The sequence below is a fragment of the Leptopilina heterotoma genome, unplaced genomic scaffold (assembly GCF_015476425.1).
Source record: "Leptopilina heterotoma isolate Lh14 unplaced genomic scaffold, ASM1547642v1 Lhet_16, whole genome shotgun sequence".
Classification (NCBI taxonomy): domain Eukaryota; kingdom Metazoa; phylum Arthropoda; class Insecta; order Hymenoptera; family Figitidae; genus Leptopilina; species Leptopilina heterotoma.
In genome coordinates, this window is record NW_025110874.1 from 1,078,286 (window position 1) to 1,091,402 (window position 13,117).

The window sequence follows — 13,117 nt, forward strand, 5'->3', positions numbered from 1 at the left end:
TCTGTTAATACAAATCAATATAGATATCCACCTATGTTACAGGAAGAAGTCTACTAACAAATTTGTTACGTCATAACAATTTTATTTTAATTTAATATTTTGTTTGAAAATGCTTAAAGAAAACATGCAACAGGAAAACTTAGAGTTTTGAAAAAACAGATGTTTATTTACGAAGATTTTTATTTTAAGAAGCAATTTGTAAATACTCCACTAGAAGTTTACAACTCAATCCTAGAATAACTACTCTACGCACGCACAGACGACAATAGTAAAAAAGATAACAGCCATTAAACCCTCCAAATGAATTTATTATTGGTCGCCCAAACTATAATCCTGTTCAATTAAATCACCTGGGATAAACTCATTTGTAAAAAAGGCCTAATTCAGTTTTTCCAGAAATCTGTGACGTTAAGCGAAGGTGTCTACGAGCCTCCCCTTTTCTTAATTTCAACCAATAATTACACTTTTTAACCCCCACTAGTTAAATAGAATCTCCTGAAGTTGCATGACGACAAAAAAAACAGGGATGAAATGTAAAATCAAAATAAAATCTGACAGTCGCGTGCCTAGATCATAACGCGCTAATTTAGTCAATACAATTCATATCATATTATCACTCACGTAGAATCTTAAATTGCTTTTTTCTTTATTTGTAAAATTCTGTTTATGTATAAGGTGTTGATATCATTGAAAATACATGTATTAAATATATCTTAGTTCATATTTATTCATATACCACACCTGCATGAACCAACCAACAAACAAAATTTAAGAAATGTTATGCATAGTTCCACAGAAAAAAAGGACGCTTCAGGCAAAGTAAAATGGTTAATTGTAATTGATTATCGAAAATTAATGAAACAATAATTTTTAACAAATACCTGTTACCATGTATTGATGAAATAATTCAGCCATTAGGAAAATCAAAATGATCTGATTTTAAGACTTTTGGGTTTCAAAAATCGAACTCAGGTAAGTTTTTTTGCTCTTAGGATAAACTATAAACTATTTTATAATTTCCTCGGTTGAATCTGACTTATTTGATGGCATGAAGGTAAGGTCGGTTTACTTGCTTCTTTATCTTCTGATCAGATTTATAATTAATCCACAAACAGAAATCAGAAATCTGATTTCCGAATCATCGGACATATAAGTATCACCACTTTTAAAATAATTGAACTCAATAGAATCAGCTTTAATTTCCTCGGAATTTACAAGGTATATAAGAAAATAAAATAAACGACAGTTTTTATTTTGAGCTGCACAGTTATCTAACCATAGTGTAAGGTGCTTTTTGTCCCAATTTTGCAAGAAAAAACTGTGAAAAGCACTGATGTTGTCTTTTTTTTGTCCTGACAGCTTTATGCCAAATTACAGCTATTAGTTTTCGCATATTTTGCTAAGATCCCAATGGAACGACACTTTGATTGGAGGCAACAATTCTTCAAGTAAATAATACAACTTTATATTCTTCCATTTTTGGCAGCAATATAACTTTTTACAAGCCAACGGAAAAGTACCCTTTTTCTGATGAAGTGTAAGTTTTTCGCTGTGATTTTGATATTTCTGACGAGCTTGAATTGTGTTTTTATTATGAATTGACCATTTATTGCAATCTTTACAGTCGGGATTTAAATTTTCTTTATTGTGGTTAGGATTATGAAGTTTAAATATTTCGCAATCTTCTCATTCCTCATCGCCTAATTTTGTGAAGGAAATATTTATTTTAATTACTACAAATCGGTAACTTTCATATGAAATTTCGTGTTGAGGATATTTTTCTAGAAAGTCATTGTACATATTTGTGATTGTTAGTTCGGATGATAAATAACGCCTGTTAGGTGCGGGAGCGCGACGATTATGCGAAACAGAAGGGTGATAATTTTCAATATGAGCTTCCATTAAATTCTTAATTTCTCCTGCCGAAGTACTTTTTGCTTGACCTCTTTAAAGTAATAGGATCCATAGAAGATAACGCATTTTTAATCGTTTTATTATTGCTTTCTTTTAAACCCAGCATCGATGTAAAAAATAATTTACGAACTTGTCGTTTATTGCCTTCATCATCTTGAACTGATTCTTCTTATCTTGATTAAAATTCATCGTTATTTGTGCTATTAATGGCTTTATGTTTGCAAATGTGAACTTTACTTGAATTATTTCCAAAGTTAGGAAACCCTAATAGCACGATGCTTTTTTATATTGTAACACATTACAGCTCTCGGATGATCGAATATCGATTCTTTTGTACTTTTATCGGGATCACAAATTATTAGACAGTTAAGGCTTTTTAATGTTAATATTCTAACCTTTTTAAGGTATTAAATTGTAATGAAGAAAAAAATAATAAGATTCTTACATTTTTATCATGTGTAATATACGCACCAAATTTTAACGAATCTATTGATATAAAAAACTAATTTTTCATAAAAATGTCAGTTAGAGACTTTTTTCTTTTCTACGGCAGAATAGAAATGAATCACAAGGACGAAGAGAAAACATCTTTTAGCACAAACGAAGGTCATTATGAACATAATAGAATGCCCTTTGGTTTAAAAAATGTCCAATCTCTAACATTTAAAAGAATAATAAATAATGGATTAAAAGGACTAATACCCACGCAGCACCAAAGTTTTCTTGAAACTTAACAGTACCTCGCCCAGCTAGGTTAGAAGCATTGATTGGCGATGCTCATGGAATATTATGTGGTTGTTTAAATGTCTACATGAAAGGAATATTGAATACATATCAACCTTAATCAAGGTAATATTTTGTATTTGAAATATAAAGTAATGTTGCAATTATTGAAATCTTTGTAAAGGAAAGCTATTTAAAAATTTTATCCAAGTATGTAAAATTTAAACGCTTAAAAATAATATTTATTAAGTTTATTAACTTTTATTTTCACATTGAAATATGCTGGGTAACTGAAAATTTAGCACTTGAATGCTTGTTTTTGGCAAACAATATTTTTCGATTTCGGGTTACGTTTTGTGGCATAATAGAAACCATTAAGCTCTGCAGTTTCCATTAAAAATAATTTTCTCTTTTTTTTAAATTAATGTAAAAAGCAACCTTGGACAACATAAATGTTCTCATTTGTAGAACTACCCCTACAGTAAACTATATGAATTCTCTTTATTTGACTCTATACCCAGATAAAATGTGATTCTGACGAAGAAAAAAAATGAGATAGAAAAACGGTAATCTATAATCTTTTACAATCTTAATTAAAAAATATTTATTTTGGCATAGAATTATAAAACAATCTTCTTGTCCTTTTTAAGGTCATGTTATTTAGTGAGACGTTTTTCTATAGTAAAGGATATGGGGCACGTGAGCACTGAATAACATCACCTTAAGGGTAATAACAAAAATATAATAAATGTAAAAAAGTAGAAAAATAAATATTAATAAAACTTACCCTTTTCAGAACACGATGGAACGCAATCTCGAACCATTGACCCTTCGCTGACATATTTCTGTAATAAAAAGTAATAAATTTTTTCTTAAATATCAATACTGTTTTTTTTATAAATTGCTTCTCGTAATGTTTTTCATAGAAATTCTAAAATTTACACAAACATATAATGTATATATATATTAGCACAATTTATACTTGAGGTCTACTATACAGATTGCACTCTCTCTCTCACTTTTTGAGAGACACTCTACATCTTCTTTTCTGCATTTAAGCATTTTAGAGCTTTCTCACAGCTGTATCGCCAAATACGCAAGTCTTTGTGCTTTAGGAGCAATGGGAAGCTTTTGTCCGAGATAAAATGATTTCAAGCTCGATGGAATATAGAGAATGTAGCTTCCGCATCGCGTCCGTATAACCTCTGTCGAATCGTCGTGGTCTTTTCCTGCATTCGTATATATATGTATACATATCTTTCCATGTGAAAAGGCAAATGTAGATTTGAATGCGGAATGTCTCTTTAAGAAATTTTCGAAATAGCGGCTACCACAGCCACGAATGTGACGGAACTTAAGAATTTTTATTGTTTAAACAATACAAATTTTTACATTTTGAGACTAAAATTATTAGAATTTATTTTTTCATTGATAACAATAATTTGAATTAAGAAGGGTCCTACTTTATAAAGTTAAAAAATTGATTTTTTTTCTTTAAATCTTTGGACATTTAATTATATTAAAATCTTAATTTAAAACTTTACTATAAAATAATTATGAAATTTTAAAGATAAATGTTGTTTAGAGTGTAAATAAAATATTGAATTTAAGTTTTGAGCTGCGCCCTGAGAAAAGGGTTTTAATTTCGACCATGAAAAGCCTGCAGTCTGCCTAAAATGCTTTTGGTGTGTGGAGTGCACACACATTTGCTTTTAATTATTATTTGGAAACAAGGAATATTATTTTCAGTTTCTTTTACGATGAAGAAGAAATTAAACCGACGCTTCCTGTTCATAAAATTCTATCTTAAACGTCAATGCAAAACAATTCTATTTACAAAAGAAGTGCAATATGAAGTTAACAAAAGAATCGTGCAAAATAATTCTATTTCAATTTCCGTGCAAGACAATTCTATCTCAAAATTTCAATGAAAGATAATTCTTAATCTTGATTTAAACAAAAAGAAATGATTGAACCTCAAAATTGGTTTAACTAGTATTAAAGTTTATTATATCTTGCATTAAAACTTTTGATAGCATTTTTTTGTAAACATAGCAATATTTTGAACGTAAGTTTGAGATATAATTAATTGTCTTACACGGAATTTGAAATAGAATTATCTTGCACATTTCTTCTGTTAACTTCATATTGCACTTCTTTTGCAAATATAATTGTTTTGCATTGACGTTTAAGGTAGAATTTTATGAACGGGAGACGTCGGACGATCCGGCTCGATAGAGACTTTTAATTTCCTGTTTAAGAAAAAATTTATTATCAAATTCTTCAGGTATGTAGTTGTTAATTGCATTACTACTGAAGTGGCCTATACACTATAAACTTCTTCAATTTCACTATTTTCGGCAACTGTTGATGCGTCCTTTATCTATTGTGTTACAGTTATTCTCGGTATGTTTATCTCCACAATATACTCTCGTGTGTCCATTGTCAAACGGTATTTCTTCTCCAGGATGTAAACAATAACGAACCCCAACCAGATTATCCATTGTACTGTTTTACTCGTTAAATTCCACATCGCGCAGGTGAATCGACAAGAGCAAGAAGTGTATAAAATTTAATTGAGATCGATTCTTTATGTAAAAATGTTTCTGAATAAAAACGAGTTATGTGTAATTCAGTTAATTCTTCAATAAAAGGGAGAAAAAAATAAGATAATTGGTTGTTTTTTATGCAAACAAAATTCTGCAACAAATCATATTGTTCTATAACATATTTCCTCAACCTGTAGAGTAATTAATTTATTTGAACCAAAATCGACCAAATAGATGGTTTAGTAGAAATGAAAGTTTTCATTCAATCAGTGTTCCATTGGATTGTAAGGTCTTTTGTATTTAGAACCGTGGACATCAAAACGAAGTTGCCAATAATCAATTAAAGAGTACTGTCTATAGCGCAAGCTGAAAACTCATGACGAATTATCTAATTAATAATAATTAATTAGATCCGCGATTGTTAATGTATAGAGTGGACTATTCGCTGTGTAGCTCCAAACCCAACTGAATATACCATTTCAGAAATGTGACGAAGATGATGCCAAATTAATCATGCGCAAAACACTCGTTACATCTCACTTTATTCGCGAGCAAGAACACTCATATCAGTTCGCATACATTTATCATTTTCTAATCGCGAGAGAGAAGGAATGAAGGAACCCCACATACAATCATTCTGCACTCCATCTGTGCCATTTTTGCGTAACTGACGTACATTATGTACAGCTTTTGCGCCAAACTATACGTCTGCTGTCTGGAAAAGGCATTTCAAATGTGCATAATGAAATGTACTTTACATTTTTAATTTTTGAAAATCAATTTCAGATTCGTTATAAGCGACCCGAAAACTCCCTAAGTAATAAGTTTATAGAGAACCCCATTGTTTTTGGAAGCAGAACACTATCTTTTAGCGTAAATCATCGTCACACGACACGACCGTCAAATTTTCGTGTCGTTTCGACTTAGCTGTCATCTTTGGAACGTTCAGAAAAGTTTGGCTGATAATATTTTTAAAAAATTTGATTACAATGAAAGACTAACTGTGATTAATAGTAGTCTTAATATATATGAAGTACTGAATATATGTTTCTTCACACTGAAACATATAATGCCATACATTTCAAATACCATCAAATTTCCCAGAAAAGCTATATGCCTGTTAAAGAATCAGTGGTATATGAGTAATTCTCGGAGAGCTTTAGGACAAACCGGAAGCCAATTTGTACAACTCTCATAGAAAACTGAAGTGAGATTGTTCGTGGTGTGTGAAAGCAGAGAGAGAGAAATGTAGAAAGCTTGGCACAGAAAGCTCCATCAAATAATAGGAGAGTAATGAAGACAAACGGGATATGAGAATTTAGTTCGCAAGAGCTACTCACTGAGAAAATAAGCACCCAATAAGATTTTATCGTTGTTACAATCTTTTATTTCAATATAAATTTAAATCTATTCTATTGTTTTATCCCTCGCCTTTAAAACGAATGAGTAAAAATTGCAGAATTTTTCGGCGCGTTTAAGGATCTTGTAATTAAGACTAGTAATTGGTTGTTGACGATGATTGTGAACCAGCACTCTGTATATCAATGTTGTGTTCTTTCTTCCATTACATTTTAATTATTTACATAAATTGTTATGAATTTTAATAAAACACTAGCGATATTGTTCTTATTGAATTACGCCTATTTTTATGTACTTCTTACAATAATTATTTTCTTGTTAATAATATTTTACTTTAATCTTGAAATACCTCAATATTTAAATTATTGTTAATATTTTATTTACCTAATGAGCATTTAAGCTTAATTACAAAACTGAAAAAAATTCTTTTAATAATACTATTATTTAATTCTTGTAATAGATTATATAATATGACGTCTTTAGCATATTAAAATTTTATCATAATACAACAAGAACAATTAAATTATAGCGATCCTAGATACATACATTTACAATCAATATCTTAACATGTCCAAGGGATATTCAATTTGTTTTGACCAGGGACAGTCTTCAAACATTTGTGTTTAGTCTTGAACACAACACGTTAAGGGTATGTCCAAGTTGTGAAATTTAAACAAACGAAAATGTAAACAAACCATATTTGACATATTCTATATTTAACAAGGAATTTGTCCATATGCATAAGTCCAATAGTGCCAAAATGGCCCCTCTTCATGCGGACGTCCACATTTATAAAATCCTTAAAGAATAATTAAATTTTTAATTAATTTGTCTGGTCAACACTCGATAATATTTCCAAACAGAATTTCACCTCATAATTTAAAACTTAAAATTAGAGCAATGGATATGAGGCATTCTATTAATAACCATACCACCTGCAAATGACTATCGCGGGTAGAGCACTTTTCATATAATTATAATTTATTTTATTTGGAAAAACTTTAAATATTAAATGTAAATAATGCTTTTAATACAGGGTTAGTTTTTCTATGCCAAATTCAGTAAAAAACGAATTTATACTTTATTTTTTTCTCTGATTACACTAAAAAGCCCAAAACAATCTTTGAATGGTAAAACACTGCAAAAAATGGCGTCTAAAAATAAGACGTTTATGGAGCTCTCACAGCTCTGCCTGCCTGCGCAGGCAGTAATTGGAGTAAAAGAGAAAATCAATTAGAGTGAAAGAGATAGTAAATTCAAATTTGTATGCTGCCTACTAGATGTGAGAGCGCCTTTAGACGTTTATAAACGTCTTATGTAAATAAGCGTCTTATTTGGGCGTCTTAAATGAAAAACATAACCTCCAAATACATGCATTTTAGAAGGTAAATAAGACGCTTATAAACGTCTAAAATGTGACCATGTAAACGTCTTAAACCAAGACGCTCTTTTTTTACAGTGAAACAACAGAATCTTTTCTATCTTTTGAGACAACTTTCAAAAACAGTAACGACAACATATTTTGAAACATTAACGCTCAAAGATTCTATATTCTTAAAGCTTGAGAAATTCTCTATTAAATGCATTAATTACATTTTATATTTAATGCTTTTGAAAATAAAATTAATTATATATAAAAAGTGCTCTACCGGCGACAGTTATTTACAGATGGTATGGTTTGGAATAGAATGCCTCATACATATACTTTTAAGAAACACGAACTTAGAAAAAGGTCTTTGCAATGGTACAAGATTGAAAAAAAGAATTGAAAAGTTTTACGATTTACCGGGAAATACTTAATGGAAATCATAAAGGCGAAATTGTTATTGTACATTTAAAAATAAATCTTAGCCGGGTAAATTTTTAAGAAAGTAGGACTTTATTTATCGTAATCAGTTTTTGCTTATTTCCAAAAGGTGTATCAATAGTTACCATAAAATAAAATTTAGCAAATCTTCTTGTATCAAAAAAGATAATGACAAATGTAATTCTACAGAAGGAATATATGTAAAAAATATTGAATTTCGATAGATTTTATATTAAAAGTAATAATATATACAAAGAGAAACTAAGTTTAAAAAACTATACACCGCTCACAGACGTCCACCTCGTGGGAATTGGGAAGCGTTGTAAACAGTAAATGCAAACAAAACTTAAAATAAAAATTATACAATGTCAAACAATGAAGGGTTTCAAATATACATAAAAAATATTTTAAATATTTTTTCTGGTGTTCAAATCGCTTTGTAAATGTTTATTCAGTTCGGTTGTAAGCTAGTGATGCATAATGATATGAGATTTTCAATTATCTCACTTTATATTGATCGTTTTAAAAAATTGTTCAAATGTAAATATCGTTGAGTCTCTTGTTTTTTTATATATTGTATAGCACCGGAATTTCGATCGATTCCGAACGATAATCTCATTTTTTATTAAGCGATTAAAATTTATTTTATAATGACGGAAAACAATCTTGATATTTTTGAAAAATGGTATTCCTTTGTTTCGACCAGTGATAATTAATATAATTATTATTTACAACCAAAACCAAAGAATAATATGTAATATAAAATTTCATCTTTTATCATTTCTATCAATTTAGTTTTTTCTATTGAGTAAAAGACTCAGACAATTTTTACATTATCGATTTGGCGAAAACTGCATTAGATTTTTTTTGTTTTTACAGAAAGTTTAAAAACAAGAAATCTGACCTAATTTAAAAGGGATAATAGGTTTTCGCTTTTAATTTACTAATAACTTAATTAATAATATTTTTAATTGAAATTCACACCATTTATAGCTTTAATATTTTTCTTGCAAAGCTTATACTCCATGCTTCATTAGTTCGCTCTTCTCTAATTATCCCTATAAATCCGAGCTCGATATCTCTGATCATTTAGAAGTAATATGACACGCAGAAAATCACTTTTTGGGCGGAGGGTATATTTTCCAGATGACCTTAAATTAATTGGATAATGTAGTGGGTATAAATTATAAAAGATCTTTTAAAATTATTTCTTTCTTAAAACTTTTTGAAGTTTTACCACTATATACAAATATTATATATCCTCTAAAAGCAAATATAAAAATTTGAAACAAATTTTCCAAATATAGTGTTACAAGACCATCGTTTTCATGGACTAATATTTCAATAAATCGTCGATTTATCTAAAACAATTAAAATTTGCATGCTTCAGTACTATTATTCTTAATGTATGTAGTCTCTCTAAAGGCTCATTTTGTAGCTCTGCGTGTACTTCAACTCACATCAGGTACAAAAATATTTTCAGTCATTCTGAAAACTAATTATAAATGTTTTTTGGATTTTGATTAAATATTTGTAGAATTTTTATCTATAAAAATAAATTTTGAATTACTAGAAAATATATATCGTGTACAGTGCGTAGCAATTAAAATTTATATTTTATGTGAAAAACATTTTATTGAAGCTATCTTCGCTGCGACAATGAAACTTTATTTGTCATTAATAGTAAATGTTTTTGAGATACATCCGGTTAAAGATCGTTTAAAATTTTATTATTTTCATTTTAATGTAACTGTTATTTTAAGGGACATAACAAACATACACTTGATTCATTGAGGAAAGACTAGAATTTTATTACCTACTCCCTTGAATCGTCGTTAAATATTTGGGATGTTCATAGGAACTTGCTCTAACTTTTCCGCTTGCTTTATAAATGAGGACGGCATGTAGGCAATAAATTAACTTCTACACTAAAAAATCATCTTAGAAAATGTATTTAATTGAACAAATGGTAAATTTTTAGTTTTACATACTTTGTGTTCCTGAATACAATTTTGTGAGGATAACTGTTAAAAAAATGATTTATCAATTAATTTTGAAAATATCTTGCTAAATCATATTGAAGACTAAACAGTAAAAAATGTGAGATTAAAAAATAATTTCAATTTATTATTATTAAATAAATAATAATTTTTAAAAATTTAAATTATTGATATAATGAGTCGTTTATAAAGCTCATGTACAATAAAATATTTTCTTTCATATCTCTTGTAAATAAATGTACCAATAAAGTGTTTCCTTGGAAAGTTGTCAAGCCATCTTTGGCGCCAGGTTGACGATCAAATTCAGAGTTCTTAGCATTTCCGATTTGATTCTCGCCTTGTGTGCCTTCCAGTCGAACGAACTTCAATTTAGTTTAAAATAAACTATGTCCAGATCTATCTTTTCTTTAAAAAAGGAAAAGAAGACTGGTGAAGAAAAAAGAAAACATGACAGAAATCTTGGCAGCAATATTGTGTATTTGGAAACGTCCTATAACTGTTGCAATTTTGCCCCCACTTCATATACGATAAAACAGTCGCAAACTCCACACATGCATGAATCTCATCGTACTTTTAAACTCAATGAAAACTTTTGCAGTTTGAAAAGTTGTATTTATCTGTTCTCAGCTGTTTTCAAAACTTTCAATGTAGTGGCTTCTTGCAAAATAATGAATATCAATTTTTTTTAAAGATATTTTCCATTTTTAAGATAATTGCCATCATAACTTTACAATTTGCAAAGTTAAATTGGTTACCCATATATCACATTTACTAGTTCCCACGTGTCAAGAAAGATTCCTTTTTTACAATCAACAGTTTACTTATTGATTCATTCCATTTTGTCAACTTTTGTTTTATTATTTACTTCGAGTTATAGAATGAAATAAATAAACCCCTATATGACCTAGAGAGCTCAAATTTGGTACAAATATGTATTTTTACAAGTAGAAAGTGTGTTTTTTATTATAAGAGAAATATAGCGAACGTGATTGGAGGTGATGGTCATAGCGTTGATAAACCATTGATAATTATTTTAAATTATGACAATAAAAGTAATATATAAATACCAATCCATATCAAATTTTCATCAAATTATCATAAAAAGTAAAATTAACAATAATTAACAAAATGCTAGAAACAATTTTAAAAGTATCCCAGGAGATGGCGACCAAATCGATCTTCTCATTTTATACCGGCTAAAAACTTTAGTAGAATCTAGTCAAGACATGTAAATATGTAACAAAAACGCAGACATGTCAGACCAGTGCTAGGGCAGGAGGCGACTACTGTACGCGTGTAAATAGTTGAAACTAAGGTAACTTTTTCTCATTTCATACCAATTCAAACCTTTAGAAGTGAATGTTTACATTCATATAAATAAAAAACTCAAGTTTTTTCAAACAAAGGAAAAAATCACCGTCTAGTAGATCTGGGCTGGGTCAAAGCACATCTGGCAGCTCTTCAAAGATGCTACGTGCTATTTCTTTGTCTGGCAATGATTGAACGTTTAAAAAAATAGAATATTTAATCTTCTCATTTCATACTGATTGAAACCTTTATAAATCAAAAGTATACATCCAAACAAGTGTAAAAATGCCCGTCTGGCAGTCCTGGGCCCAGACAAACCTCGTTTGATTACGTAAACTAGCAGCAATATTACCCGGAAGCTTACAACTAGCTTGTCTTCTAAGCAAATATTTACATATTACTTAATAAACTAATTATCTAATATATAATTTTTATTTAATGTAATATAATATATGCAATATCATCTAATGTTAGAATTTTTCGCTGATTAAGAATTAAAATTATGAAAGTAGATTTCGACTATATCAGCAATTAGTGACCCGCCTAACGCGGGACTTTAGTCTATCAATGCAATTTGCTGATATAGTCGAAATCTTCTTTCATAGTTAAGTATTATCATTATCATTTAAGATAATATAGATAATCTATCCCAATAATATAAAATCGTTTCGCCGCCGCCACTGATTCAGACAGTATATAGAACCTCTGTAATCGTGATCGGGCTCATACTGCATATCAATTAATTCGACTTGATATTCTAATATAATTAATCAAACTATAATAAGTAGTATGTAGATTGAATTGATCACTCGGCAGCATTTAATAATTAAGAATCAGAATTTATCGATCACTCCGAGTAAGGTTGATAAAAATAAATCAAGAAATTGTTATGAATAACCTTGAGACTATGCAATGTATTGACAAATTTTCATTTTCACCATTGTTTTTCTATAGGTATGTGGATGATGTAATCACATGTATACCAAAAGATAAAATTTCTGAAACGTTAGAGTGCATCAATAGATATGATAACAGATTACAATTTACATATGAAACAGAAATGAATCACTTAATTAGTTTTTTGGACGTTCTTATTTTATATTTATATTATATTATTATATTATATTTTAACGGCTGTGACGTTGAAACGTAAAAAGGTACAAATTTCTTGATTTCTTTATATCAACCTGATTCGGAGTGATCGATAAATTCTGATTATTAACCCTAGACAGTGTAAAAAATTATTCTTTTACTTTAAATTTTAACAAAACGAAATTAATTAATTATTAAAAATCATTGAAATTGTTATAAAATAAATTATTAAATTGTTTAAAAATATAAATTATAGTTAAAATAAAAGATCAGAAATTATTCGATTATCGTCAAATTTAATATATGATTAAAACAATCAAGTCAATATTAAATTTACATAAACGAGACACATATTCATAGATATC

The 13,117-nt window shown here is 29.0% G+C and overlaps 1 protein-coding gene across 1 annotated transcript in view; it reads right to left on the reverse strand.

The window, feature by feature from the left end:
- Positions 1–13,117, reverse strand: part of LOC122498771 — a 146,433-nt gene that overhangs the window by 13,746 nt on the left and 119,570 nt on the right. The window contains exon 3 of the mRNA XM_043606681.1: positions 3,425–3,482. Within this exon, the coding sequence (XP_043462616.1) occupies positions 3,425–3,482 (58 nt within the window). The remainder of the gene's footprint in view (positions 1–3,424; positions 3,483–13,117) is intronic.